The sequence below is a fragment of the Vicugna pacos genome, chromosome 6 (assembly GCF_048564905.1).
Source record: "Vicugna pacos chromosome 6, VicPac4, whole genome shotgun sequence".
NCBI lineage: Eukaryota > Metazoa > Chordata > Mammalia > Artiodactyla > Camelidae > Vicugna > Vicugna pacos.
In genome coordinates, this window is record NC_132992.1 from 88,177,987 (window position 1) to 88,203,244 (window position 25,258).

The window sequence follows — 25,258 nt, forward strand, 5'->3', positions numbered from 1 at the left end:
CTGTTTTCCCTGTGTAATTAACAGTTTCATGAATGCTCGGTTCTGGGATTTTTTGTTAAAATCACAGGTGGTCTGTAATTATCAGTTAAGCTCATCTAAATCTTAGGACAGAACTTCCCAGGATCTGGGATGCTTCAAACACACAGGTCAGCACAAATATTGAAGGAGACCATTTGAGTGCAACTGTGTAACGACTTCCTTTAACACCTATGGATGCCTTTCTCCAGAGATGCTCACGGCTCCAGATGAAGTCATGATCTGAATAGAAGGTTCAAACCTGAAGGTGTAGCTTTCCTTAGAGTCTGGCCGTGGAGATTACTGGTTCCCCTTCTAGGGAGGTGGGGAAGCAAACTGAGCCCAAACTGCTCTTAAGGCAGGTTTGTCCCCAACAAATTAATCGAAGGATGTAGGGCAGAGGAAGATCTTGGCATCAGTTGGAATCAGGGACTTTTGGTTGCAAGTAACAGAATCCAGCTGGAAGAAAGAGGAAGTTGTTAAAATGATATGAACAATGTCTTATAAAAATCCATGGACAGAGATGCTAGTGGGCGACAGAGATTGGGGAACACAGGAAATCCTCTCTAGAACCTCTCCTCTCTGCTTGTCACCGTCACAGGAAATCTCAACGCCAGTGAAACCTGTTTTGAGAAAAGGCGGGGACACTGACAAGATAAGTTGGGAAAAATCATTGTGAACTCATGACTCTAAGAAAGATACATCTTCAACTCTGTCATGAAAAACAGCCCACTCGCAGCCCTTCTGGGCATCCCTGGACCACAAATGCGTCTCTAACACTGCTTTCCAGCAAAACTAACTCCAGCACACCGTGGGAGGGACCTGATTCCATGTCTCGAGTCAATAAAATTCTGGGTATGCCTGCAACATATTTTTGATGCTAGAAAGCCAAGATATTTTCAGAGATGTCATGAGCTATGCAGAGAGGGCAGAGGGAGATCCCCCAGCTGTGGGAAGTTGAGCATCACAAAAATAATGATGTGTGTTGGATATTCTCCATCCTTCCATTCACATCCAACCTCCACTCTTCTGCACCCTGCTCTGACCTCCCAGTCTAGATCAGCAAGCATCCTTGCCCTCTGCCTCCCATTGGGTTTGGCCATTGGGGAGTACCAGTGAGAGGGTGGGGGAAATGAGAAGATTGAGGTCAGAGAATTAACCCCCCAACTCCCTTCTGCTGATGCTGCTGGCAGGCTGAACCCATCAACCGCAGTCATTGCACGTGCCGGGAAGCCCTCTCCACCCTGCTTACCTCTAGGTCCCAATTCTCACCTGCTCCCTCTACACTTTGGGACATAGGAGTGGTGCAGAGCGCCCTGTTGCTGACTCCAGGGCGTGTGTGAGTTCCCTCCACCTGCCCACATCTTTGTAAATAGCCCAATTATTGAACCCTCCTCAAATTACCTACCTTGAGTGTGCTGTTTGTTTCTTGCCAGGACCCTGACTGATACTTCCTGGTTCACTGAAATCAGTTGAGCTTATGAAAAGGCCATGACTTCGTTATGTGACTCAAAAGACAAAAATGAGTCCTAGATTGGCGCAGATGCTGCCAGTTTCCTGTCACATAGCCATCCTCCTGTCTTCCCAGCAGGATCTTCACGTGTTCAGGTGTCCACACTGTCTGTGAGACCCGGGGAAGGAGGTCTCCAGCCCCAGCTCTCAGGGAAAATCCCAGTTAATCCAGACAAGCCATGGTAGCCCCATTCCCCTTGCCAATGTTTGGCTAAGGGTGGGCACGCAACCCAGCTGTGGGATTTGAGGGTGTAGCCACCAAACTATCCCCAAACGTAGGCTGTCTTAACCACATTGGAAGTTTATTTCTTGCTCATATAAAATGTACAGCAGGTGTTCCTGATGAATGAGTAAGTCTCCTCCCAACTCTGAACTGAGACCCAGGCTCTTTCCACTGGATGGCTGGGCCACCTTTCAGAATGACCTCGGGGCCACCGGGCGCATCTCCATCAAGCCTGTGGAGAGGGAGAAGCACAAAAGTGATGCACAAGCAGCTTTATGAGCCAGGCCTGGAAGATGTGTGCATCGCTTCTACAAATCCCTCTGACTAAAACCCAGTCATATGGCCACATCCAAATGCCAGAGAGCCTGGGATGTGTGGTCCAGCTCTGTGCCCAGGAAGTCAGTGGGTCCAGTCAGAGAGGGAAGTGGGCCAGGCAATTGCTGGGAAGGGCTCATCACTGATTAAGAGAGACTTCAAGCTAGATGCAACCTTTGTCCCTCTGGGGATGTTGTCATGCCTGGATGTGACCTGTGGAACTGATGCTGCCAGTCTTGCTGTGAGCTGGGAAGGGACGGCCACACACTGAGGCAGGTAGAGCTAAGAGGGCACATGGAGGGCAGAGAAGATGCCCATCACACAGTGCCTGATTGTGGAACCTTATTCATGGGCAATAATGAATCCCCTCAGTGCTTAGGCTATTTTGAATTTGATCCAGCAATCCCACTCCTGGGCGTATATCCAGAAAAGATGAAAACGCTAATTCAAAAAGATACATGCACCCCAATTTTCATAGCAGCACTATTTACAACAGCCAAAACATGGGAGCAACCTAGATGCCCATCGACGGATGAATGGATAAGAAGTGTGATATATATACATAATGGAATTTTACTTAGCCATAAAAAGAATGAAATATTTCCATTTGCAGGAACATGGATGAACCTAGAAATGATCATACTAAGTGGAGTAAGCCAGACAGAGAAAGACAAATACCATATGATATCACTTATATGTGGAATCTAAAACAATGACACAAATGAACTTTATTACAAAACAGAAAAATTCACAGATGTAGAAAACAAATGGTTTCCAAAGAGGAAAGGGGGAAGGATAAACTGGGAATTTGGGATGAAAAGATACACACTACTATATAGAAAACAGATAAACAGCAAAGACCGACTGTATAGCACAGGGAGCTATATTCAATATAAAGAATCCGAAAAAGAAGAGATATATATATGTGTATAACCAAATCACTTTTTTGTATACCTGAAACATTATAAATCAGCTACGCTTCAATTTAAAAAATGAGTTTGTTTTTGTTATTTGTAGCCCAAAGCACCTAAACAAATACAAAACTGTATATAAAGCAGTTTTAACACAAAAGAAGGATGCATATAATAGAATATTTTCATTTGTATTACATAATTTTAATAAGTAGGAGAATCTTAATATATATGGTTTTTTTCCCCTTAGTATCTGTTTTGAAAGTATAGCTATGTATTTGGTTTTTTTTTATATTGAGTAAAGAAAGGTGACCAGAGGTGACACTGACTGAACCAAATAGCCCAGTCATCACACATAATAACCAAGTGGGAAGAGAGACCGTCAGGTGATCTGAACGGCAGTCAGACACAACGGCTACTTAAAAAGAGGGTCCAACAGAGAGTCTTAAAACAGATTCGCCCAGTGTCCTTAAAGAAAGGAAGGTCACTCTGCAGAGTCAGTTCTTCAAGTCCTGGGAGAATAAGGTCTCAACGAGCTTATTGATTGTAATGAGGTGTGCATAAGGCAGGCGGTTTCCAAGAATGTTAACAGACATCAATATACAGGAACGAGAGGGTCCTTGATATGATGCCGACAAAATGGCAACTCATCACTTATTGGAAAAGCAAATGATACAAATAGTTGTAGGAAACTAGAACCTATATGAAAGACGCAAGTTTAAAATATACTTTATTGGTTGTTTATTTGTGACAAATGAAATTTAAGGACTAAAGGGAACACAGCCCAAGGACCAGCGAGCAGCAAAGGTTCGAAATGTATAAACTGGGTCTCTGTCCCAACCTGCAGTGGAGGTGACAACTCAGAACCTGCAGCCCAGGCTGGCTTGAATTTCTGGGCTGCAGTGACAGCTGGCCAGAGAGAAGGACCTCCCGTTTCCTCTCAGTCCCAGGCTCAGAACATCAGGGGAGAGACTGGCTGTCCAGACCTGTGGCCAGCGAGCCAGGTCACCTGGAGTGTGACCATTCCAGTCTCAGCCGCGAGGACTGAGGGAGGGGCAGGCTCCCGAAGAGGGGTGCCGGGTAGCCGGTCACAAGGAGCAGGAAAGTCAGGTGGGCAGCTGGCCACCGTGTCATATTCACCAGGGCTTGGGAAATGCTAGGACTTCATCCATCCTGAAGGCAAAGCTGATTACAGACCCCGTGGGGGTAGGATGCCAGAATTAGCAAGTAAAAACACAGGGCACCCAGTTAAATTTGAATTTCAGATAAACAGCAAGTAATTTTTAGCATCAGTATATCTCATGCACTATTTAAGACATACTTAAGACATACTTGAGGAAATATTCATTTGTTTATCTGAAATTCAAATTTAGCTGGGTGTCCTCTGTTTCAACTGGCAGCCCTACCTATAAGCCACCGTGCATGGTTAAGAGATCCACTGATCTATGAACATGGCATCACCACCATTTCAGTTGCTCAGCGTCACTACCTTCCACACATCAGTCAATTCGTTGGTAAATTCCGTGGGTTTTTTTAAGGGGGGGAAAGAGGTAATTACATGTATGTATGTATGTATGTATGTATGTATACATGTATTTATTTATTTCCTTATTTTTGCATCCTTTTTTTGAAGTATAGTCAATTTACAATGTTGTGTCAATTTCTGGTGTACAGCATGATGTTTCAGCCGTATGTATACATACATATATTCATTTTCTTTATAGGTTGCCACAAGATACTGAATTGGTCCCCTGTGCTGTACAGTATAAACTTGTTTATCTATTTTATATATAGTAGTTAGTTAGGTTTATTTATTTTTAAATGGAGGTACTGGGGATTGAACCCAGGAACTCATGCATGCTAAGCGTGTACTCTACCACTGAGCTATACCCTCCCCTCTGGTAAAGCCTGTTCATTCATCATCCAAAATGTCTCCTAAATCCATCTTGTTCTCTTTGTGTCTAGGGACTATCAGAATGGCCTTGGCACAGGTGCCTGTCATTGCCTCCTTCCAATCCAGTCTCCAGGAAACTGCTTAAGTGATCTGCTTAAAATATAATTCAGGGCTGGGGGGTATAGCTCAGTGGTAGAGCTCTGGGTTCGATCCCCAGTGCCTCTGTTAAAGGGGAAAAAATAAACATAAAGTTTAAAACAATTAAGTAAAATATATATAATTTAGATCATATTACAGTCCTGTTTAAAATGCCTAAAACCCTTCCATGCCTTCTAATGCTCTTAGAATGAATGGAAACTCCTCCACGTGGTCCACAAGCCACGTGGTACCCTGAGTACTGCCTACCTCGTCCTCCTCCAATTCCCAGCTTGGCTCCAATAATTACGGCCCTTCTTCCAATTTCTCAAACCTGCCAACAATTTTTCTACCTCAGGGTCCTCATCCTTGTGTTTCTTCTGCCTCGCTTGTTAATTTCATGTAAGCCTTGGACTCAAGTGCTTTGGGCTGATTACTTAGACCAGTGTGATGTGATCGAAAGGCTCCTGATTGAACTCCGTATTTTAAAAATCCCACTCCAAGTAGGACCTCTAAATCTGGGTGGACTGGGGAGAAATCATTCTGTATCATGGATCTCAATTCCTCCTTTTGATTCTCCAGGAAGTTTTCCTTTAACTGTCACTCCATGGGGTTAGACAGGAGAGTGATTTGTGGAGAGGCTGAGCGTGATGAACAGCTCAGTGGACTGTCAGGAAATGCTTTTCATTCCTGATTCTTAGGGCAGACGGATATTTCATCTTATCTGATGAAGCCAGTTTTTAAAGCCTGAGGCAGAAACTTACACATGGTATGTTCTGATTAGCATGGGGCTGATTTCAGGAAAAGGGACAGTGTGGAAAAGAGAAAAAAACCCAAAATTTAGATTTAAAAGTTAGGAAATTGGTTATTTATTTATTTATTTATTTATGTGTTTATTTTTATTGAAATATAGTCAGTTAATATTGTGTCAATTTCTGGTGTGCAGCATAATGTCCCAGTCATGCCTGTATACACATATATTTGTTTCCATATTCTTTTTCATTAAAGGTTATTACAAGATACTGAATATAGTTCCCTGTGCTATACAGAAGAAATTTGTCTTTTTTAATCTATTTTTATATATAGTGGCTATCATTTACGAATCTCAAACTCAGAAATGGGTTATTTAATGCCTTTATGGGACTGCAGTAACAACCTGTCACTGTCTCTACCAAAGAAGACATACAAATTTTTAAATTTTCTTTAGATTAAGTTTAAATGATAAAATTTGGCTAGCTAAACATTTTCATGAAAATTCAATCACTGTAAAAATAAGCGGTGGTTTTTAGAATGTTTTAGTTGAGCTTAAAGGAACATAGTTGCTCGAGCATCTTTGGGCTTAGAAGTTTACAAAGCTCTAACACGTGGGGTCTGGTCTTTCTTTCATAGGATGATTCAGAGGTTCCATTTACTGAAGAGGATTATCGAAGAAGAAAGCACCACCCTAATTTTCTGGACCACATAAACGCTGAAAAATTGGTTCTCAAATGTGGGAAAAATGTAAGTCTCAAGAAGTAGAACATCTGGGGTAAGAAAGGCTCTTTTTGGGGTGCTTACATTGTGCATGGCCAGGGTGCTCCACGTGCTTTACGTACATCATCTCAGCTCGCTTCTCGCTCCACATCTCTGCATTTGGTTTCTCTGTCCTTACACCCACAGACATCCGAGCTTCAGGCTCACCCCAAGAGGCACTGTCACAGGTCCTGGCCAAGATTCTGGTCCAGGCCCCTAAGATGAAAGCCTTGTATGGGGTCCCCAGCAGAGCTCAAGCCCTTACCTACCAAGGGGTCTGTAGGTCCAAAGTGATCCTTGGTCCAGAAGAGGCAAATAACACAGAGTGGGAATGGGGCAGAGGGAACTGCATTTTCCCTTTATGTCATTTGTTTCTTACAATAACTCTGAAAAGTGCATATTAACCTCATCCTGCAAATAAGAGATAGAGGCTTCCAGAGGTTAAGTAGCTCGCTCAAGTTAACACAGCTAGGATTTAATGAGCACTATGCTGAGCTCTTCTTGGGTTTTTTTTGTTGGTTTTTTTTGTTGTTGTTGTTAGTTTTTTTTGTTTTTGGTTTTTGGTTTTTGTTTGTTTTTTGGAAGAGGGAGGTAATTGGGGGGGTTATTTATTTATTTGTGTTTAGAGGAGGTACTGGGAATTGAACCCAGGACCTTGTACACGAAGCATGTGCTCTACCACTTGAGCTATACTCTCCCTAACAAGCACTTCTTGGTTTTGGTTTTGTCTGATCTACTCCTTACAACAACGGTAGATCTATCGGACAACAAAGCCTGTGGGGTTTGTGTTTTTTTGTGTTGTTTGTTTCTCTGACTCCAAAGCTCCATCATTCCATAGATCTTGACACATCCATGGTCACTAATTATTAAGACACAGCTATAGCTGAGAAGTTCCTGTGAAAAAAATAATAGCTTATCAGCCTTCTGTTACAGCAAAATGCATCATTTTGATGCCCATATATTATAAAGTTGTTTTATTTCTCCTGTCTTTTATCAGAATAGATGACAGGAATGCCCTGGTGATGAGTAACAGCCAAAAATTATTGAGGGCTTGCTTACCATGTGCCAAGCACTGTGCTAGGCGTTTTTACTTGCCGTACCTCGTGTAATCCTCATATATCTCATATATAACACTCAAAATTCTGTGAATTAGGTGCTCTTATCATCATCCTCATTTAACTTGTGTAGAATTTATATAGAACCTCAACACCTCTAAAGGTTCCATCCACTACATCGTCCCCACTATCAGAAGCCCCACAGTAGTGATGTGTAATTATAGTTCTAAGACGACACCCAGTGGTCTCAGAGGATATTACAGTAGGAACTCTTGTCCCCAAACTCTGTGCCATAAATTTTTTTTCTTTTTAAATTTGGCAATACAAACACTGTGAGTATAAAATATTTGAAGGAAAAAACATGGGATTCGTTATTCTAGTCTCTTTTATACCCATTAACCTATGGCCTTAGCCAAGTCATTTAACTTTTGGAGTTAAAATAAGTAGAATAAAGGGGGTGGACTAGACAGTCTAAAGTTCTTCCAACTATATTATTTTATTAAACTTCAGATAGTGCCCCAAATAGAAAGTCCATGATTTATTGATCATTTATGTCTAATTCACTGTCTGAGAAGACATGATCACACACAAAGTAGTTGATGTGAATGATAGTTTAACATGGACAAATATTGGCCCTTTTTTGCTCCCTCCCCTTCAGAGATGGCCCGCACTCTGTCTGTGAAGTGTGTACCTACTTTTACTTTAACCTGAGCACCCAATTCCCACACCTCTTCCCTTGCGTTTCTCTTGCCTTACACTCTATGCAGTGTGTATCTCTCTAAATAAATCTACCTTTACTCAAAAAAAAAAAAGAGGACAAATATCATCTTCATATCTTTTTCACTCTAAAAACATTAAATATGCCCCATGCTCTAAATGATACAATCAAAATTTTATTTTTAAAAATCAATTTTTTAATCTTAAAAAGAGCTTTCTCAATCACTTTTTTCTGAACGGTTAATAAGATAAGGTTGATCTGACCAAGTTGGTCATCTCAGGTACCCTTCTTTTCTTAGTGTTTTTCATCCAGAAGATAGAAACTTGAAAGGAATCATTTAACCCATATCTGTTAAGATCCTACTATGCACTATGGCTAAGAGCTGGCCTCACAGCCATGAACAAAACAGATGTGGTCTCTGCACTCCTGGGTCTGGCAGTTCATCTACTGTTACCACATCTGCAGCAATCACATTTATATTTATATGCTGTATTACAAACACAAGAAGATAAACATATTTAGTATTTTGAGGCAAGAGGGAGCTCTAATAATTACACAAGTTGCCTAAATAGTTCTGATGCCTAACACTGAATGTGGCTTTAAATGGGCATGTCCATTGTTCAATGAGTCTCAATGATTACTCAGAAAATTTTAAAATATTATATTTAAAAATACAGCTATATTGACTTTAATTAATATTTTGAATTAACCAGCACTGCCCATGTGTTTGCAAAAATCATTTGAATCATTAAGTGGTCCCCAAGTATCTGTTGTGTGTGGGGTCCCTGAAAAAAAAAAAACGAAACCTGTCAAATCTCAGTGGCAATTTATGAAATTTGTTGTAATAATTATTCCACTGGCTTTTGATGCTTATGTTCTCTGATCAAGCTGCTCATGATAATTTTTGAATAAAAAACATTTCTGCATTTGCTTTAATAAGGTCACATTTAAAATCTTGGCACTAATAATTTGAGTTTGCAAGTGAGATTGGCCTATAATCTCCCTTTGTCATAGAGTCTTTTTCTGGTTTTAGTGTCATGCTGCTCCAGTGCTAGTACAATTAAGGAGCAAAATTTACGATTCTCTGCAATTTGTATGAAATTGGGAGCATCCCTTAAGTACTTGGTAGAATTGCCAAAAGTATATTAGACTATGTGAAGGCAGTGGCGGGGTTTCAGAGCAAGGAATTAGGCCTTCTGGCTAAATTTTCAAATTAATTGGCATGAATTTACCCATCAGTCTGTTATGATTGACTTTTTAAAAAAAATTTTTTTTGCATGAAGGGAGATCATTAGGTTTGTTTGTTTGTTTGTTTATTATTTGTTGTTGTTGTTTTTGTTTTAATGGAAGTACTGGGGATTGAACCCAGGGCCTCGCATGCTAAGCATGCTCTCTACCATTTGAGCTATACTCTCCCCCTTCTTACGATTGACTTTTAAAATCTCCATTTGTAATTAGGTCCCCCTTTTCAGAACTAATATTTGTGAGGGGGCATCACTCCCTTCTCAAGCCTCTGGTTTCCGTGGGGAAGTCTTAAATTTCTAAGTCCCTAATTACGCCTGCCTTCCTGCACCGCCCCTTACCCGCATCAGGAAGCTTGAGCGAGTTACCCGATTGGTGGGTTTTTGGAGGGCGTGGCCGTGTTACGTTGGCCCCGCCTCCCTCTCGTCTCTCTCAGGTTCTGCTATTGCTGCAAACTGCGCTCTTTCCTGTTACTGCCCTAAGTCTGACAGGGACCCTCTCCTATATGTGATCGTCTGTAGTTTTCTTGTGCTGCCTGAGCCTGGATGTGAAAGTTTGTCGTATTCTAGGGCTCAGGATTAGGAAGTGCCTCATCACCGTTCACCTAAGGCATGTTGCCCATCCTAACCCACATCCATAATAAAACGGTACTTTGATCTCCGTCTGTCTTTTAAGAATTTCTCACGTCAGAACTCCGAAAGGAAAATGGATGTCCCTTTCAACCCCTCAGACTCCAATAATGCTATTTCCTTGTGTCTCATTGTCCTTTTTCTTGATCAACCTTAACTAGTTTTACTATATTATTATTCTTATCTAAGAAGTAGGTTTTGCTGTGTTCTCTTTATAGCTTTGTTTTCTGACTCACTAATTTCTCTATTATTACGTCTTCCTTCTAATTTGAGTTTATGCCATTTTGAGTTAGATGCTAAGTTTATTGATATTCTGTCTTTGTTTTTTATCTAATATCAGCACTTAATGCCGTAAGTTTGCCACCAAGTGTGGTTTTAGCTGCATCCCCCAAGTTTTGAAATGCCCTGAATAGTATTTTTGTTATCATTAATTTCTAAAAATTTTCTAAAGTCTATTATAATTTCTTTTTTGGCCTGTGAGTTATTAAGAAGTTGTCTTTAAATTTCCAAATATATGGAGAAATCATTATCTTTTTGTTGTTCATTGCTAATTTAATTGCTTTATGGTGATACACATTGTGGCCTGTGTGATGTTGGTCCTACTGTAGTATTTGGTGAGATGTTGTGCTACATAACACATAGCCAGTTGTTTGCTTGTTTTTTTTTTTACATTTTTTATTGATTCATAATCATTTTACAGTATTGTGTCAAATTCCAGGGTTCAGCACAATTTTTCAGTCATTCATGGACATATACACACTCATTGTCACATTTTTTTCTCTGTGAGTTATCATAACATTTTGTGTATATCTCCCTGTGCTATACAGTGTAATCTTGTTTATCTATTCTACAATTTTGAAATCCCAGTCTATCCCTTCCAACCCTCTACCCGCCCCCCGGTAACCACAAGTCTGTATTCTCTGTCCATGAGTCTATTTCTGTCCTGTATTTATGCTTTGTTTTTGTTTGTTTGTTTGTTTTGTTGTTGTTTGCTTGTTTTTAAATTTCATATGGACTTGAAAAACCTGTGCATCTCAAACTGTGCAGAGTTCTGTATGTACCTACTTAGGTCAAGTTTCTTAACGGTGTTTTGCAAATTTTACTAATTTGGAGTCTCCTGAATCTATCAACGACTGAAATGGAGTATACTAAAAAATTACCCACTATGAAATGAATTTATCCTTTTCTCTTTGAAATAATGTTAAATTCTTGGCTTATTCACTTCTGGGCATCCTCTTATAACCCTTTCAAGATACTAAAGGAGTGAAACTATGCAATTGTTTGTTTCTCAATAATTACCACTAGGACATTATCTCTAGCCGAGTCCACAGCTTTTCAGACCATTCTCAAGTCTTAATGAAAATGTTTCTAGTTCTTTCCAAGGCTCAAGGCAAATTTTATATGGAAGCCATCAGTCTGTCATTTAATTTTAAATTTCTCTGCTCCCAGCTCTGCTGAGCCGGGCTCAGACGAATGCAGGAGGGAGGGAGGCTAAGCCATGCTAGGTTCCTCTGTCTCCCTCCTCTCCCTGAGGCAGCCACCTTCTCTCTTCCTTGCTCTACCACCTGCCTTGTTCTTTTCCTTTGTTTTCCAATTTCTTAATTTTTTTCATTATTTCAAACATTTATTTTAATCGCCACTCATTTACTTTCTGAAGGCAAGGCAAGTCACTCATGCTGGATTGTTCCCTCACAAAGTTTGTATTTTTTGATTTGTGAGTTCACCTTTAGTAGGCTTTTTTAATTACAAAAAATGTAAAGTTTTTTAAAATAAATAATTTTTTCTTGTGGTTTCTAAATCTCCAATTCAAAATAATCCTGTATTTTTTTCCTGGATTTTTTAAAATAGCATCTCTTCAGATTGTCAACATCCGCTTCTTTATGACTCATCATCACCCTTAAAAACGTATGTAAATAGGTTCTTATGGCAAAGTGGACTAGTGCAAAGTCTGTCTTCTGAAAGTACTGCTATAAAAGTCTCAAGGATGTCGAATTGGGAGACCTCAGGGTGCAGAGTGGTCCATGTGAAACGGGACTTCACACTGAGAATACGCTCTCATTTATCATTGGCTTGATAGACAGTGCTGTGCTCTCAGCCAGCACACACCTGTTACCATGAAGTCACCACCCTCACCCCGGTGGTGTTCCTTTACTGGGGCTTCAAAGGACAGAAGTTGGGGGTGGGGGTTGTATCTACCTCTATAAAATGCCCCTGGTGTCTCACTGTCTAAAATAGCTTGTTATGTTAAATTTTTGGCCCTGGGATCCCGGGATTAAGAAGGTTAATTTAAATTTGAAAGACAAGTACAAGGCCAAGGTTAGAATCCTCTGGGGAGCTTTCTTTCTTCCCCCCCCAAAACCTTGCCTTGGTTTTAGGAGTTTCCATGTTACCTCCGTCTGTCACAGCGTGGATTTTGTTTTTCTAGTTCACCCTTTTGTTGTGAATGAATCCTTCCTTATTGTGGTCCAGTTCTTAACCTCACCAGATTAGATGCTTTGTCCCGAGTACCATGCGGACTTAAAAACCCACGCTCCTAAATGAAGACCATCAACTTCCCTGGGCTGCTGCGCAGTCCCCTCTCACCATGCCTCTTCAAGTCTGCGCTTTTGGCCCCTGGGGCTATCTCTTATTTTCTTGAGAATTCTGCCACCCATAGGGTATTATTGGATAATTCAGGCACTTCTAGGTGTTTGTAGTAGGATAAGTGTTAGATTTTTTTTTTTTTAATCATCGTATTACCTGGAGCAGAAGACGGAGACTCTTCATTTTCCTTATAAAGGTTCTGGACCCAATTCCAACCTGTGCTGGGGGCAGAGTTCTTACACCACCAAGCAATCCTCGGACACTAGCTGGGTTTCCTGTAGGTCAGCTAAGTTCTGATGCTGTCTACCTGGAGATAGCATCACATCCCAAAGGTTAAGGGCTCAGTCCTGCAGGACTGCTCCATCCACTTCAGACGCCAGACTCAAGCCCAGTTTGTCATCTGTGTTTCTGATCAACTTCTATAGATTGGCGGTTCTAATGACTTTGTCATGGGTTTGACTAATTTGCTAGATCAGCTCACAGAACTGAGAGAAGCATTGTATTTACTAGATTACCAGTTTATTATAAAAGGATATAACTCAGGAGCAGCCAGATGGAAGAGACACGGGGCCAGGTACTGGGAAAGCTCCGGGGCTTCTATGCCCTCTCCGGGCATGCCACTCTTTCCAAATTTCAACAGGTTCACCAAACCGGAAGCTCTCTGAACCTTCTCTTGAATTTTTAGGGAGTCTTCATTCCATGGGCATGATTGATTGCATCATTGGCCATTGGTGACTGAACTCACTCTCCATGCCCTCTCCTCTCCCTGGAGGACGGGGAGCTGAGGGATCCAACCTTCTCATCACATGGTTGGCTCTTCCATCCTTAAGTGAGATCTGAAAGTCACCTCATTAGCCAAACATAAGACACCTTTACCACCCTCACTGCTTAGGAAGTTTCAGTGGTTTTAGGAGCTCTGTCCAGAAATGAAAATGAAGACTAAATATATATTTTTTTACTCTAAATCACAATGTCACACTTGAGTTCCAGTATTGTTATTTGCCTTAAGTCAAGGGGAGTGTTAGGAGTTAACATCATTTTCTTATATCTTCAGATAAAGACTAATATTCATAGTCTCAGAAATTTGCCAGACTGCAGTACCAAAAGCTGATTAAGAATTAATACCAAAAATGATCAGACTTCTTAGTTGTTTATGTAGAAAAATTCTCAATGCCTGTATAGATCTCACATTGTATAGGTTCCACCAGACCCAACGTCCCCTCTGTCTGTGGATTATGACACATTGGAATTGCACTTTTATGTTTAGATTTTATTTATATATTGTCTATTGTCAAAAACAAGACAACAGGCCCAAAATGGAGTTGCTTATACTGAGCCCCACATCACAAGATGGAGACTTAATTACAGTTTCAGCTCACCCAGAAAGGGGGTCTTAAACCATCAGTCAGGAGTCACCTGACCAGCACTCGTTAGGTAAGCCACCTGCTGGACCCCAGCCAGCCGCTGGAGGACAGGAACTTTCCTCTAACCACCTGCTATTTTTTTGTCCTGTTACAATTTCCTTGCTCCCACTCACTTCTGCCCAGAAAAGTCTTTCATTTTGTATAACTCCTCAGAGCTCCTTTCTCTCTGCTAGATTGGCTTCTGCCCAATTTAAATCAATTTTGCTCAGATAAACTCTTAAAATTGTTAGCATGCTCTGTTTATTTTTTATCACTGTATCAATCAGTGAGTGGTATATTGCAGCGGTTTTCTTCTCAAGCAAGAACAGACCAGCCATTGAAAGGTCAAGTACAAATATCTGTAATCTTGATTCGACTAAAATGTCTAATATGTGTATCCCCATTTTTGCGTTCTTTGATGACTTCGCTACAGAAAGTAAAAATAAATTTCTTCCCCATAACTTAATGTTTATGACCTTATCGGATTCCCAAATGTGGGATATGATTTCACCAAAATTCAAACAAGCCAGCCAGACTCTGGCCTTCCTCTCTGGCCCTTGTCTAGGCTAATGCCACCATCTTGTTTTCACTTCCGGTGAAAGTCACAGGCAACAGCTGCCCGGAGAATGATTGGTTTGGGGCAGAGTGCTCCATGCTGTCCCCTCCCAGACCCTCTCCTCCACTTCTCCGAAAGGGTCCCTGGTCTCCCAGGGTAAGAATAGTCAGCTGACCTCCTTTAAACTATCTTGGTAAGAACAAAAGTTGCATGTATCTGTGTATGGACAGTGGGAAACACTAAAGTTTAGCCAGTTTAGTTTTTGATGTCTTTGTTCAAATTGTAGTCTCAGTTCAGAATAATCCCGAAGGGACAAGATCCAGCCCAAACAAAGCTACTGGCAACTCAAAATCTTGAATGGGAGCCAGTTTCCTCCTTGACTGTTTTACCAGGGACAACGAATGAAGACAAGCCTATCTGACTTCTTTGCCCTCCCCCCACCCACATCTAAAACCTTGGCCTCTATTTTATTCCCTTTGTTTTGTAGCCCCCTCCTCATCTCTCAGCTCCACTCTCCCACCCACCCCCTCGATCTGAAAACTCATTGGTTATCTCATTTCTTCTCGGAAAGCCACAGCACCCCCACTTGGTTGGGACTTGAGAGGATCCCCAGAACTACCTCATGTTCATAGGCTCTTCAAGTCCTCTGGAGAGTTTTCTCTGATCACGTTCCCTTGGACAGTTAGGAAAAGCCAGGGAGCTGGGCCACTTGCCCTTGTCCCACTTGGTCCAGATGTACGGGACTTTAGATCAATTACAGTGACGTGGTTCCTCCTCAGAAACCCCACTCAGACCGAGGGCTTTCCCGTCTCCACTCGGGCTCCATCTTCAGCAATGATTCTCTCTTCAACTTACCAACATCCAACCTCCCCAAATCTAATCCTAGTGGTGATGGGGTGGGAGGGGCGTGTCTTTATTGATAATTCTACTTCTGACACCAACTGCAGTGTTCTCACTGGGTGATGCATTAGCAAGAGGCCAGTCACACACACATACACTCACAAGTCACACTCTCTCAGGTAAGAACAAATTCTCAATTTAATTAACCAAAGATTAAAAATCCAAAGTGGGGTGGCCTGTGAAGCCAAATGTTTAATAGAATCTAAACAGATCTCTGTTGGTCGCTGCGCCTTTTGTACCTGGACCTCACATCAGCGATCTTTGAGTCTCTCTGGATTTTTATAATAAACATCATCAAAGCCACATGGTTATTGGACTATGAAGGAGGAGGGCGTGAAAGGAAGCGAATCAGTGACCAGGTCTCCCTAAGTATTCCTTCTGCCTTCGGCTTCCCAGCACGCCAGAAAGCCCATTTCTCCACAACGTAGCTGCCAGGACTTTGATGACATTAAAAAGAGTTGTATTTTGAGGCAAATTCTCCCAGCACCTAAATTACCCCTCCCGGATGAAATAACGCTCCATCTCTATTAAAATCCTCATATGAAGGCCCGTTACCAAACTCTGTGGTTTCATGGGTGTCTACCTCCCTTAATTGATAATCAAAATATCATGGAAGGACAGACTTTTACATCTTACTTTGCTCCTAGGGGCCCAGCCTAGTGCTTAGAGGTGTTGAGTTTCACAAAGAATAAATACTGGCTTTCATTTAATTAAGAGTCCCAATTAAATTCTAATAGTGGTCAGAGCTATTCCCGAATACTGGGGTTGGGGCTGAGTTCCCCTTTTAATGGATACTCTTTTCTATCCTAAACAATAATACATTAGGTGCTTGAAAGAGGGGATAAGACTTACTAAAATGCTCATTTAAAATAATCACTAAAATAATCTGATTCAATGAGATTCGTAATAATACACTTAGCTTTTTTCTTATATTTTATCCAATAGGTCAAAAAATTCGCCACTTACGTGGTTGCTGCTGGACTTCAGTACGGAATGGAAGGAGGCATCTTACATACTTTTTTTAAGGTATGACTTTTCCATGACTGTAAGGATTTTTTAAAAGTGTTTTGCAGTAAAGTTATACAATTTGAAGCTTATTTACTGGGTGTCGAACGTAACCACCTATTTTTCTTGTATCCACCACTCTCAGAATGATAAAGAAAAGGATAGATCTCCTTTCATTCGTGAGACAAACATTGATCGAGTGCCTACCATGTGCCAGAAACCACTGTAGATACTGGGAACACAGCTACGCAATAAAGTCCTTGCCTTTGAGGAGCTTACATTCTAGCAGGGTGGAGAAGAGCGTTAGGCAGTAAACAAGTTAGCCAGTAAGCAGAGCATTTCGGATGCTGGAAGATAGTCTGGGAAACAGGAAAGCAGAGAAAGGTAGAAAGAGAGTGCTGGGGGAGGGTTGGGAGGTCATGTCTTACATGTGCTGATTGAGGAAGGCCTTTCTAACGATGTGACCTTTGAGCAGAAAGTGAAAGACAGTGGGGAGCTGGCTAATTTCCTTCCTGGGGAAAGGCAGTGGGCGCTGGGAGAGCAAAGAACCGAGGCAGAAGTGTGCTGGCTGCGTTGAGGAGCAGCGAGAAGACCAGCACGGCTCCAGCAGAAGAGGATGGTGGGCGGCGTGGTCATGGGGCGATGGAGGAGTCAAGTGGAGCCCAGCCCGCGACCACTTACTCTGAGTGGATTGGGAAACTATCAGACTATTTTAAACACAGAAGTGGTGTGATCTGCCATAACCTTTGAAGGGGTAACTCTGTTATTCTGCTGAGTTGAGAATGTTCTCTAGTGGGGCAAGAGCAGGCGCAGGCAGGGTAGTGCCTAAGACCTGGGTGGAGATACTGAGGCTGGGTGTGGGACATGTTCTGAAAGTGGAGTCAACGGGATTGGTTCAAAGCTTGGATATAAGAGTGGCAAGAAGAAAAGATGACTCTTAAGGATTTTGGTCCGAATAACCGGAAGCATGGAGTTGCCGTTTACCAAGGTGGGGAGAGCAAGGAATGGAATAGGCTAGGGCACGTTGGGCAATCATCGGGAAGTCCAGGAGCTCCCCTTTAGACACGTTAACTTCGAGGTGGCTGACATCCCGGGGTAGGTACTGAGCAGGGAGGGAGTTGGACGGATGAGCTTGGAGATTGTGGAGGTGGTCAGGACTAGAGAGAGAATCTTGGGAGCCATCAGCATATGAATGGTATTTAAAAACCGTAGGACTGGATGACATCACCTAGAGAATGAATATGGAGAAGAGAAGAGGTCTGAGGACTGAGTCTTGGGATGCTCCAACAGTTGGAAATGTACGAGGAGCCTGGGAGGGAGTCAGAAAAGGCGGCTGAGGAGTACGTGCCCAGTGCGGTAAGAGGGAATTCAAGGCTGGAAAAAACACTGTGCAAAAACAGTGTTTCTAAAAAGAAATAATGACCAACCATGTCACACAGTGCAGATAATTAAATAAGATGAGACCAGAGAATTGACCTGGATATTGGGTAGGACAAAAGCCTGATAGCAGTGGATTCAAGAGGAAGGGGGAAGAGAGGAAGTGGAGATGGTGAGAATAAAGAAATATTTCAAGACATTTTGCTCTAAAGTGTGGCAGAGAAAAAAGGCAGGAGCTAGAAGTGTAGTCAGGAAAGGGTTGGTTGGTTGATTGGTTGTTTTTAAAAATTTTTTAATTTTTGGTAGGGGCAGAGGTAATTAGATTTGTTTGTTTAAATGGAGGTACTGAGGATAGAACCCAGGACCTCATGCATGCTGAACATGCACTCTACCACGAAGCTATACCCTCCCTGCTTGGCTGGTTGGTTTTTCAATGTGAGAGATATGACAGCTGATGAGGATAAGCTAAAGAAAGCTCTTTCTCACCGTCCACGCTCAGATACTCTTTACCAACCTGACCACTGAACACTGGCCTTCCAGGCCTCTGCCCTAGACCCTGTCTTCTGCATCTACACTCTTTCCCTGGGCTGGGCTGTTCAATCCCATGACTGGTGCCAGTGACTCTCAAACCTAAGTCTCCAGTGGGACTCTCTCCCCTTAGTTCTACCTCTGTAGATTCAGCTGCCTATTCAGCACCTCAACTTGGATGTTTCACAAATCCAAACTGGACATACAATCTCCCCCAAACCTGCAGCTCCTCCAGGGCCCCATCCCAGAAAACAGGACCACCTTCCACCCACCTGCACCAACCAGAACCCAACTCCTCCCTCCTTGTCATCCATCACGAGATCCCTGAGTCCTGCAGAGTCAGCCTCCTCAATATCTCCCTTCTCTGCAACCCAGCAATGCCCCCAGCTCCCCACCACAGGCTAGTCCGCACCTGTCATGGCCTCCATCTCTCCATTTAAACTCTTACTTCCCGTCATTCCTTCACAAGGCAACAAAAGCAAATCTTATAATGTGATGTCACTGCTTAAAACCCTTAAATGGTTTCCCAAAGTCCAAAATATTTCACAAGATCCGGTGGTCTGCTGTGGACCCTATCCTTACCTCTTTCACTCTTGAAAAGCAATTTAAAATAAGCTAGTCCTTGACAGTTAAACAGTGCCCAGTCTATCTATTTATTCACTGAAAAACTTAATGAAGAGAAAAGACAAGGATTTGAGGCTCAGGGACTCATCAGAAGTGTGAGATCCTGAAGGCTACTTTATCGACTAAGCATTTCGTCTACAGTGGGGGTAATTTTTAATATGAATTCTCATTTTTGTGAGAACTAAAGACATCATGCCTACTAAAGTGTTTTCTTTCTGTGTAGCTAACATGGGGTGATGACTGAAGATGCTGGATTATAGATTTCTGGAAAAGCATTTCAGCCCTGGGGTTGCACTTTTTATTTCCTCCTGGTAGGATCTGGTCAGCAGCTAAAGCTCATCATAACTGATTTCCAAACGTCGCGAGGCAATCACTTCATCAGGTGGACAGGTGGCTTGGATGCCCCCGTCTAGGGCTCTGTCTGGAGCTGTAACAGTCACGCGCACGTAACTGGGGGAACACGCGTCTTTGCATTTCTTTCCTCTAGATGGCTTGGTTGGGTGAGGTCCCCGCGTTACCAGTTTTTGGAGATGGAACAAATGTGGTTCCAGCAATTCATGTTCTTGATCTAGCAGGGTAAGTGTTTCCCCGGAGACATGACTTTCCCAGCATGAACTGACTACCGTGTTTGTCTATGAGTGAGCATTTACTGAGCACTTACCAAGCACCGAGACCCTTCCCGTATTATAGTACTCGTTCTTCACAACAACCCTCAGCAGAAGGTATTTTCGTTTTCCTCACTTTGCATCTGCTGGAATTGTGTCCATCATGTTAAAGCGCCACACTTCTGACAAACGCAGGTTCACCTTCCAGAAACCTTATCTGCTGAGCAGCACGTCGTCCAGTTTGGGAAGAGAACTCATTACGTGCATTCTGGGGACCTGGTCCTTTATCCCAGATGGGAGTTATATGTCCAGCCCACCAATTCAAATTCCAGAAAGCTGTGGACTCTAAACAGGAAGTTTACTTGTTTGTTTGTTTTGGGGGGTGGTTTTTGGGGGGTGGGGTTGTTTTGCTTTGTTTTGAGCAATTGTAGGTGAAGTTAACACGTGTTTCTCACGCTCACACAGTATCCCCACCTTGTTTCAGACAGGCCCGAGGACCCTTCTTTGCAGACACTGACTTAAACACTAGGTCAGAGAGGGTTCACTTTATCTGTGGTTCCTCAAGTCTGCATTTCACGTTCCAGGGCTTTATTCTGCAGCCCCCTCCGCCGGGCTCACCCCACAGAAGGGGGCGGTTTCAGCACTTCCCTGGGATTCCGGTTCCTAAACTCCCCCTCTTTCTCTCATCCACCAGCCACTAGTCAATTAGTCTCAACCCCAGGCAGATTTACAGATTTACTGGGAAACAACAAAACTTAAACTTCAGGGCCCCTCCCCTGTGTGGATCCTTTTCATCTCCCTAAACCTAATTTTTATTATTGTTCTCAAAGAAGGATCCCTTAAATTGTCTAAGCTTCGGACTCCACACAAAACCTAGATCGCTTCCATTTACCCTGGACAAAGTGAGGCTTCTTTTCTGCAGAGATTTTATATTATTACGTTACCAGGTTTCAAAGATGTGAAACAATTATACTTTATTTAAAAAAAAGACTTAGCATAGTCCTCGAGTCTTTTTTTTTAATTGAGATATAGTCAACTTACAGCGTTGTGTTAATTTCTGGCGCAGTCCTTGAGTCTTAAATTATTCCTGTTACAGATGGACTCGAGCCCACTGGGTAGCAGTTTTTTCCTACAGGTTTCTTGAAGATGGTCAAATACTTAACAAAGAAAGACGCTAAAAGAGGAAGTATTCTGAGAAGTAATATAAAACAAATGTGCCCAGATGTTTAGACAGGTGCATTTGTTTTATTTTCATTTGACAGAAAAGGAAGGTAAGATGTAGCTAGAATGGCCAGGCCTGTGACAGACCTCACTGCTGTTTCTCTGGGATCCTTTCATTTGTTATGCGCTCAGAAATGTTGGCAATTGTTCATTTTTTTTTAAGGGGGGAGGTAATTAGGTTTACTTATTTACTTATTTTTATGGGAGGTACTGGGGACTGAACCCAGGACCCCGTGCATGCTCGGTGTGCACACTGAGATATACCCTCCCCCAGCAATCATTCATTATGAACCCAGGGCAGGAAAGTGAAGCTAATCCCACACTGTGTGATTTACGGAGCCACAGCTTCTCTGAATCTGTGTCTCGCTTTGTGAAACATCCACCCCAAAGCACGGCCGTGAGACAGATGGGCCGCTGGGCGAGCAGACTTCATCCACGCAGGTCCTGTGGGGCTCAGCTAGGCTTGAAGTCCGGGCAAATCTGGAGCCAGACAGACCTGGCTTCAAATCCCCACCCACCCACCTTCTGCTTTCGCAGAAGTGCTTCAGCCCGAGACACATCACTTAACTCTTCACCAGCTTCCTCGTCTGTAGAGTGCAGACCGTCACCCAACCCTGACTTTGCTGCAAAATGAAGCGAAATCACTGACTACATCACCAAACCCCAGGCCTGGCCCCTGGGGTGGCGGTCAGTGAATCCTACTTTACTGCTTTTTTGGTTTATTTTTTCCCTCTGGTGATGATTTTCCCTTTGGGTCTGCAGAGTGATTCAAAACATAATAGACCACGTGCCAAAGCTCCATTACCTGGTTGCCGTGGACGAGTCCATTCATACTCTGGAAGACTTTGTCAAGGTACAGCTGTGTCATCCTACACTGGATGGCATCTCTTAAATGGTTTTACCCACCCCATCCCACCCTCCCACCAAAGTATAATTATGGAATCAGGAGTGCTGACAAGTTTGAGCACCCCTAAAACAGAGGATCCTTAAAACCAAGCTCACTGCCTGCATTTGCAGTATCTGTATTGGGAAATTGACAACCAAAATGGCCTTTCTCCAGTGGACGCACCGAGGGGAGCAGAAAACACTGCAGGGCTCAGACACTCACAAATCACATGCTGAGACACTAAAATATATCTGTGACCTTTGCCCCGAAGTGCTGATATGGTCAGGTTCACCACAGCTCCTGGCAGCTTCCGGGAGCCCTGGGTCTCTGAGGGCCCCCTCTCCAGTCGGGGACGCTCTGGCTAAAGCCACCTGTCACCTTGTCGCCCAGCTAGCCCAGCCAGTGCGGCCTTCTCTTGCCCTTCCCCTGGCCACCCCCAACTCATCTTTAAGATTCAGCTCAGATGTGTTCCTCTACACCCTCCCTGTTCCCAGCCCATACCTCCCATGCAGACCAGGCACCTCTTTCCTGTACTCCCAGCATCAAGCATTACACACCGTCATCTGTATACACAGCTGCCTCCCTTTTCAGACTGAAGCTCCTTGAGGGCAGGGAGTGGTCCTTCCTCATCCCTTGCTCCAGTCCCAGGCATGCAGTGGCGATTGTTAAGTATTTGTGGAATAGATCAATGAGTGAATACCCTCCATGCACTCTCCCGTTGCTTTGGGAAAAAAAATTTTTTTTTGGTACTCAGTTATGTTTACATTCGCTTGAGAAGTTTTATATGAAAATCTTATAGGTCAACCAAATAATATTTCTCTTCTTCTCTAACAGTGCATCAGTAGAAGTACCGGCCCTGGGAAAGTCCAGAAAGTACCCAGAGAAAATGCTTTCCTAACCAAGGACTTAACAGTCAGTATATAAGAGATTTTTTTTTTAATTTTTATTTTTTACTCTTTTCTTCTCTTTTGGTCAGAGAAGAAAGTTCAGACATGTTTATTATCAATTTGTAATTATTTGACTTATTTCACAGAGAAGTAGAAAGTGGCCCCCTTTTAAAGGAAGATGTAATTCACTTCAAGTTCAAAACTATACCAAACAGGAACAGCTGTGTCTATACGCTGCTTCAAAAATATTTTCTAAGTAGTGACACTAAAATTAAAAGGTATTCGTTCTCGAGGGATTTGGTGTCAGAATACCTGACTTCCAAGCTCATTTCCATTCGTTAGGCACAGCTGGGCATTCGATCCCATAGCAACTTCTGTGAGTCTCTTTTCTCTTCTGGCAAACCCTCAAAGGTTGTGGTCAGAAAATGTGTTGGAAAGCTCTCTGGTGTATAAAATACTGTAAGACACTAGGCATCGTTCTCTTTGGCCTCTTTCTAAAATTCAAACAGGAGACTGAGATTCTGATCCCGTTACAACAACACAAGTACTGTTTTACTCGTCAGCACATTCCTCTGGCTTGTTTTAAGATAAAAGTTTTTTTTTAGGAATAAATTGCAGTGAAACACTGCATTGGGGCATGTTTCTGAAATCATCGATTGCCTCTGAGAAGCAGAGGTGGGTGGGTGGTGATGGCGTCAAAGGGAATGCTGTTCCCCCTACTTCTTGTTCTTTTGGACTTTGAACTATCTGATTGCGCTACTCACAAAATAGATGCAATTAAAATTTGCGAAAAAGAAACCTTCCCCTTGGGCTCCCAGGGTCTCCCTGCTCTTGGAGCTGCTTGTGTAACTACGAGAGAGCAGGTGCGGGGAGTTTGGGGTCACGGAGTATCACAGCAGGTGCTCTGTCAAAACTTGGTGCTGCACTACTTGACGTTCATGTTTAGTAAATGTGCACCTATTTCTTCATTAGTAACCTCAGTGATTTTGGTTTGTTAAAACTGTCAAGAGGGAGAACAAAAGGCAATTCACAAATGTTCCTTTATCTCTTAGCAAGAGTGTATTGACCATTTACTGGTCAACTTGAGAATGGAGGCGCTCTTTGTGAAGGAGAATTTTAACATTCGATGGGTCGCCCAAGCAGGATTCGTGGAGAACATCAACAGTGTCCTCAAAGAGTATAAGCAAAGCAGGAGATTACTGGTAACTACAGCCGCTTCCTGTTTAAACTTCTAATCTAAGCAAAGTAAATGAAACTTCTAGTGTAATTACACAAATGAAACTACATGCTTTTCCAAATGTCCAAATTTCAAAATTCAAGTTCTTTCTCAAAGTTGGCACATTGGTCCAGATCTGACAGTCTACCTCTATATTCTATGAAGCCTTGCCAATTGACTATTAAAAATTTTAAAGCTGACCCAGATGATTGCTATGATTCACACAAATCGAACATGATAGTAAGTTTCAGACTGATGGTCACAGAGTTGTCTCTGGAAGGGAAGATATCAGATGCCTTACTGGTCTACCTGTCTCATCCCTGGGTGTACATCTGGGAGAAGGGTAGAAAGGAAGTGAAGTCTGATTATTACTTTGATCCTTTCTTATTGGCCAGGGGATTCGCTGGTCATTTTAATCATCATAACTATACAGGGTATATATTTTTTTTTTAATGAAGGTGCTGAGGATTGAACTCAGGACCTTGTGAATGCTAAGCATGCACTCTACCACTGAGCTATATTCACCCGCCCTCAGATATTCTTATTTCCATATTATAGATGAGGAAACCAAGGCGCTGAGAGATGGAGCAGTTTCTTCAAGGTCACACAGCAGATCAGGGATTCATAGCTAGGATGCAGACTTTGCTAGAATGTCCCGTCCAATTGTGGAGCCTCCACACCCTGCTCTCTGAAATGGGTAAATGCAGCACTTGCCCAGATCTTTGAATTTATTCCAGGGAAGCATGCCAAAGATGAGAGTGGATATTACGTGAGAAGGCATTTGAAAACTGAAGTCTAGGAATCACAGGCGCCCTCACAGTTGTAATTGTCATTGTCCGTGGAAATACCACGGGTGAGCAAGTCGAGTCGCCATTGTATCCTATGAACCGTATTCTCCTGAAAAGCACGCCTTGTGAAGAATAAGTAAAAGATGTACCACTTTGCAAAAGAAACAATGACCCTTTTAAGTGTCTGGAACAACCATGATGGCTGTGCTTGGAGATCGTCCTGAGGCACACAACTACCCCAGGGGTTAGACTAGTGTTGTCCTCTGAGGGTCAGCTGTCAAATAGCACACAGAGCTGAGCTGGGACAAGACACCTCAAAGAGACCACGTGGTTCCTAATTAGCAAAACTCGAAAGAACATGATCGAAGTAAGCACATCTGAAAGTTAAACAGAGTCTGTCCATCCCTGGGGGTGCTGGTCAACATAGGAGCCTAGAACAGGAAGCACGACTAAGGGCAGTGGAGACAGTGCCACACCAGCGACATCCAGCAACATGGAGCCTCAAGCCAAGGGCTTCC

At 42.7% G+C, this 25,258-nt stretch overlaps 1 protein-coding gene across 1 annotated transcript in view; it reads left to right on the forward strand.

Annotated features, from left to right (window-relative positions):
• Positions 1-25,258, forward strand: part of AK7 (adenylate kinase 7) — a 65,810-nt gene that overhangs the window by 22,110 nt on the left and 18,442 nt on the right. The window contains exons 5-10 of the mRNA XM_015247665.3: positions 6,395-6,505; positions 16,549-16,629; positions 19,625-19,713; positions 21,726-21,816; positions 22,684-22,761; positions 23,789-23,938. Of these exons, the coding sequence (XP_015103151.3) occupies positions 6,395-6,505; positions 16,549-16,629; positions 19,625-19,713; positions 21,726-21,816; positions 22,684-22,761; positions 23,789-23,938 (600 nt within the window). The remainder of the gene's footprint in view (positions 1-6,394; positions 6,506-16,548; positions 16,630-19,624; positions 19,714-21,725; positions 21,817-22,683; positions 22,762-23,788; positions 23,939-25,258) is intronic.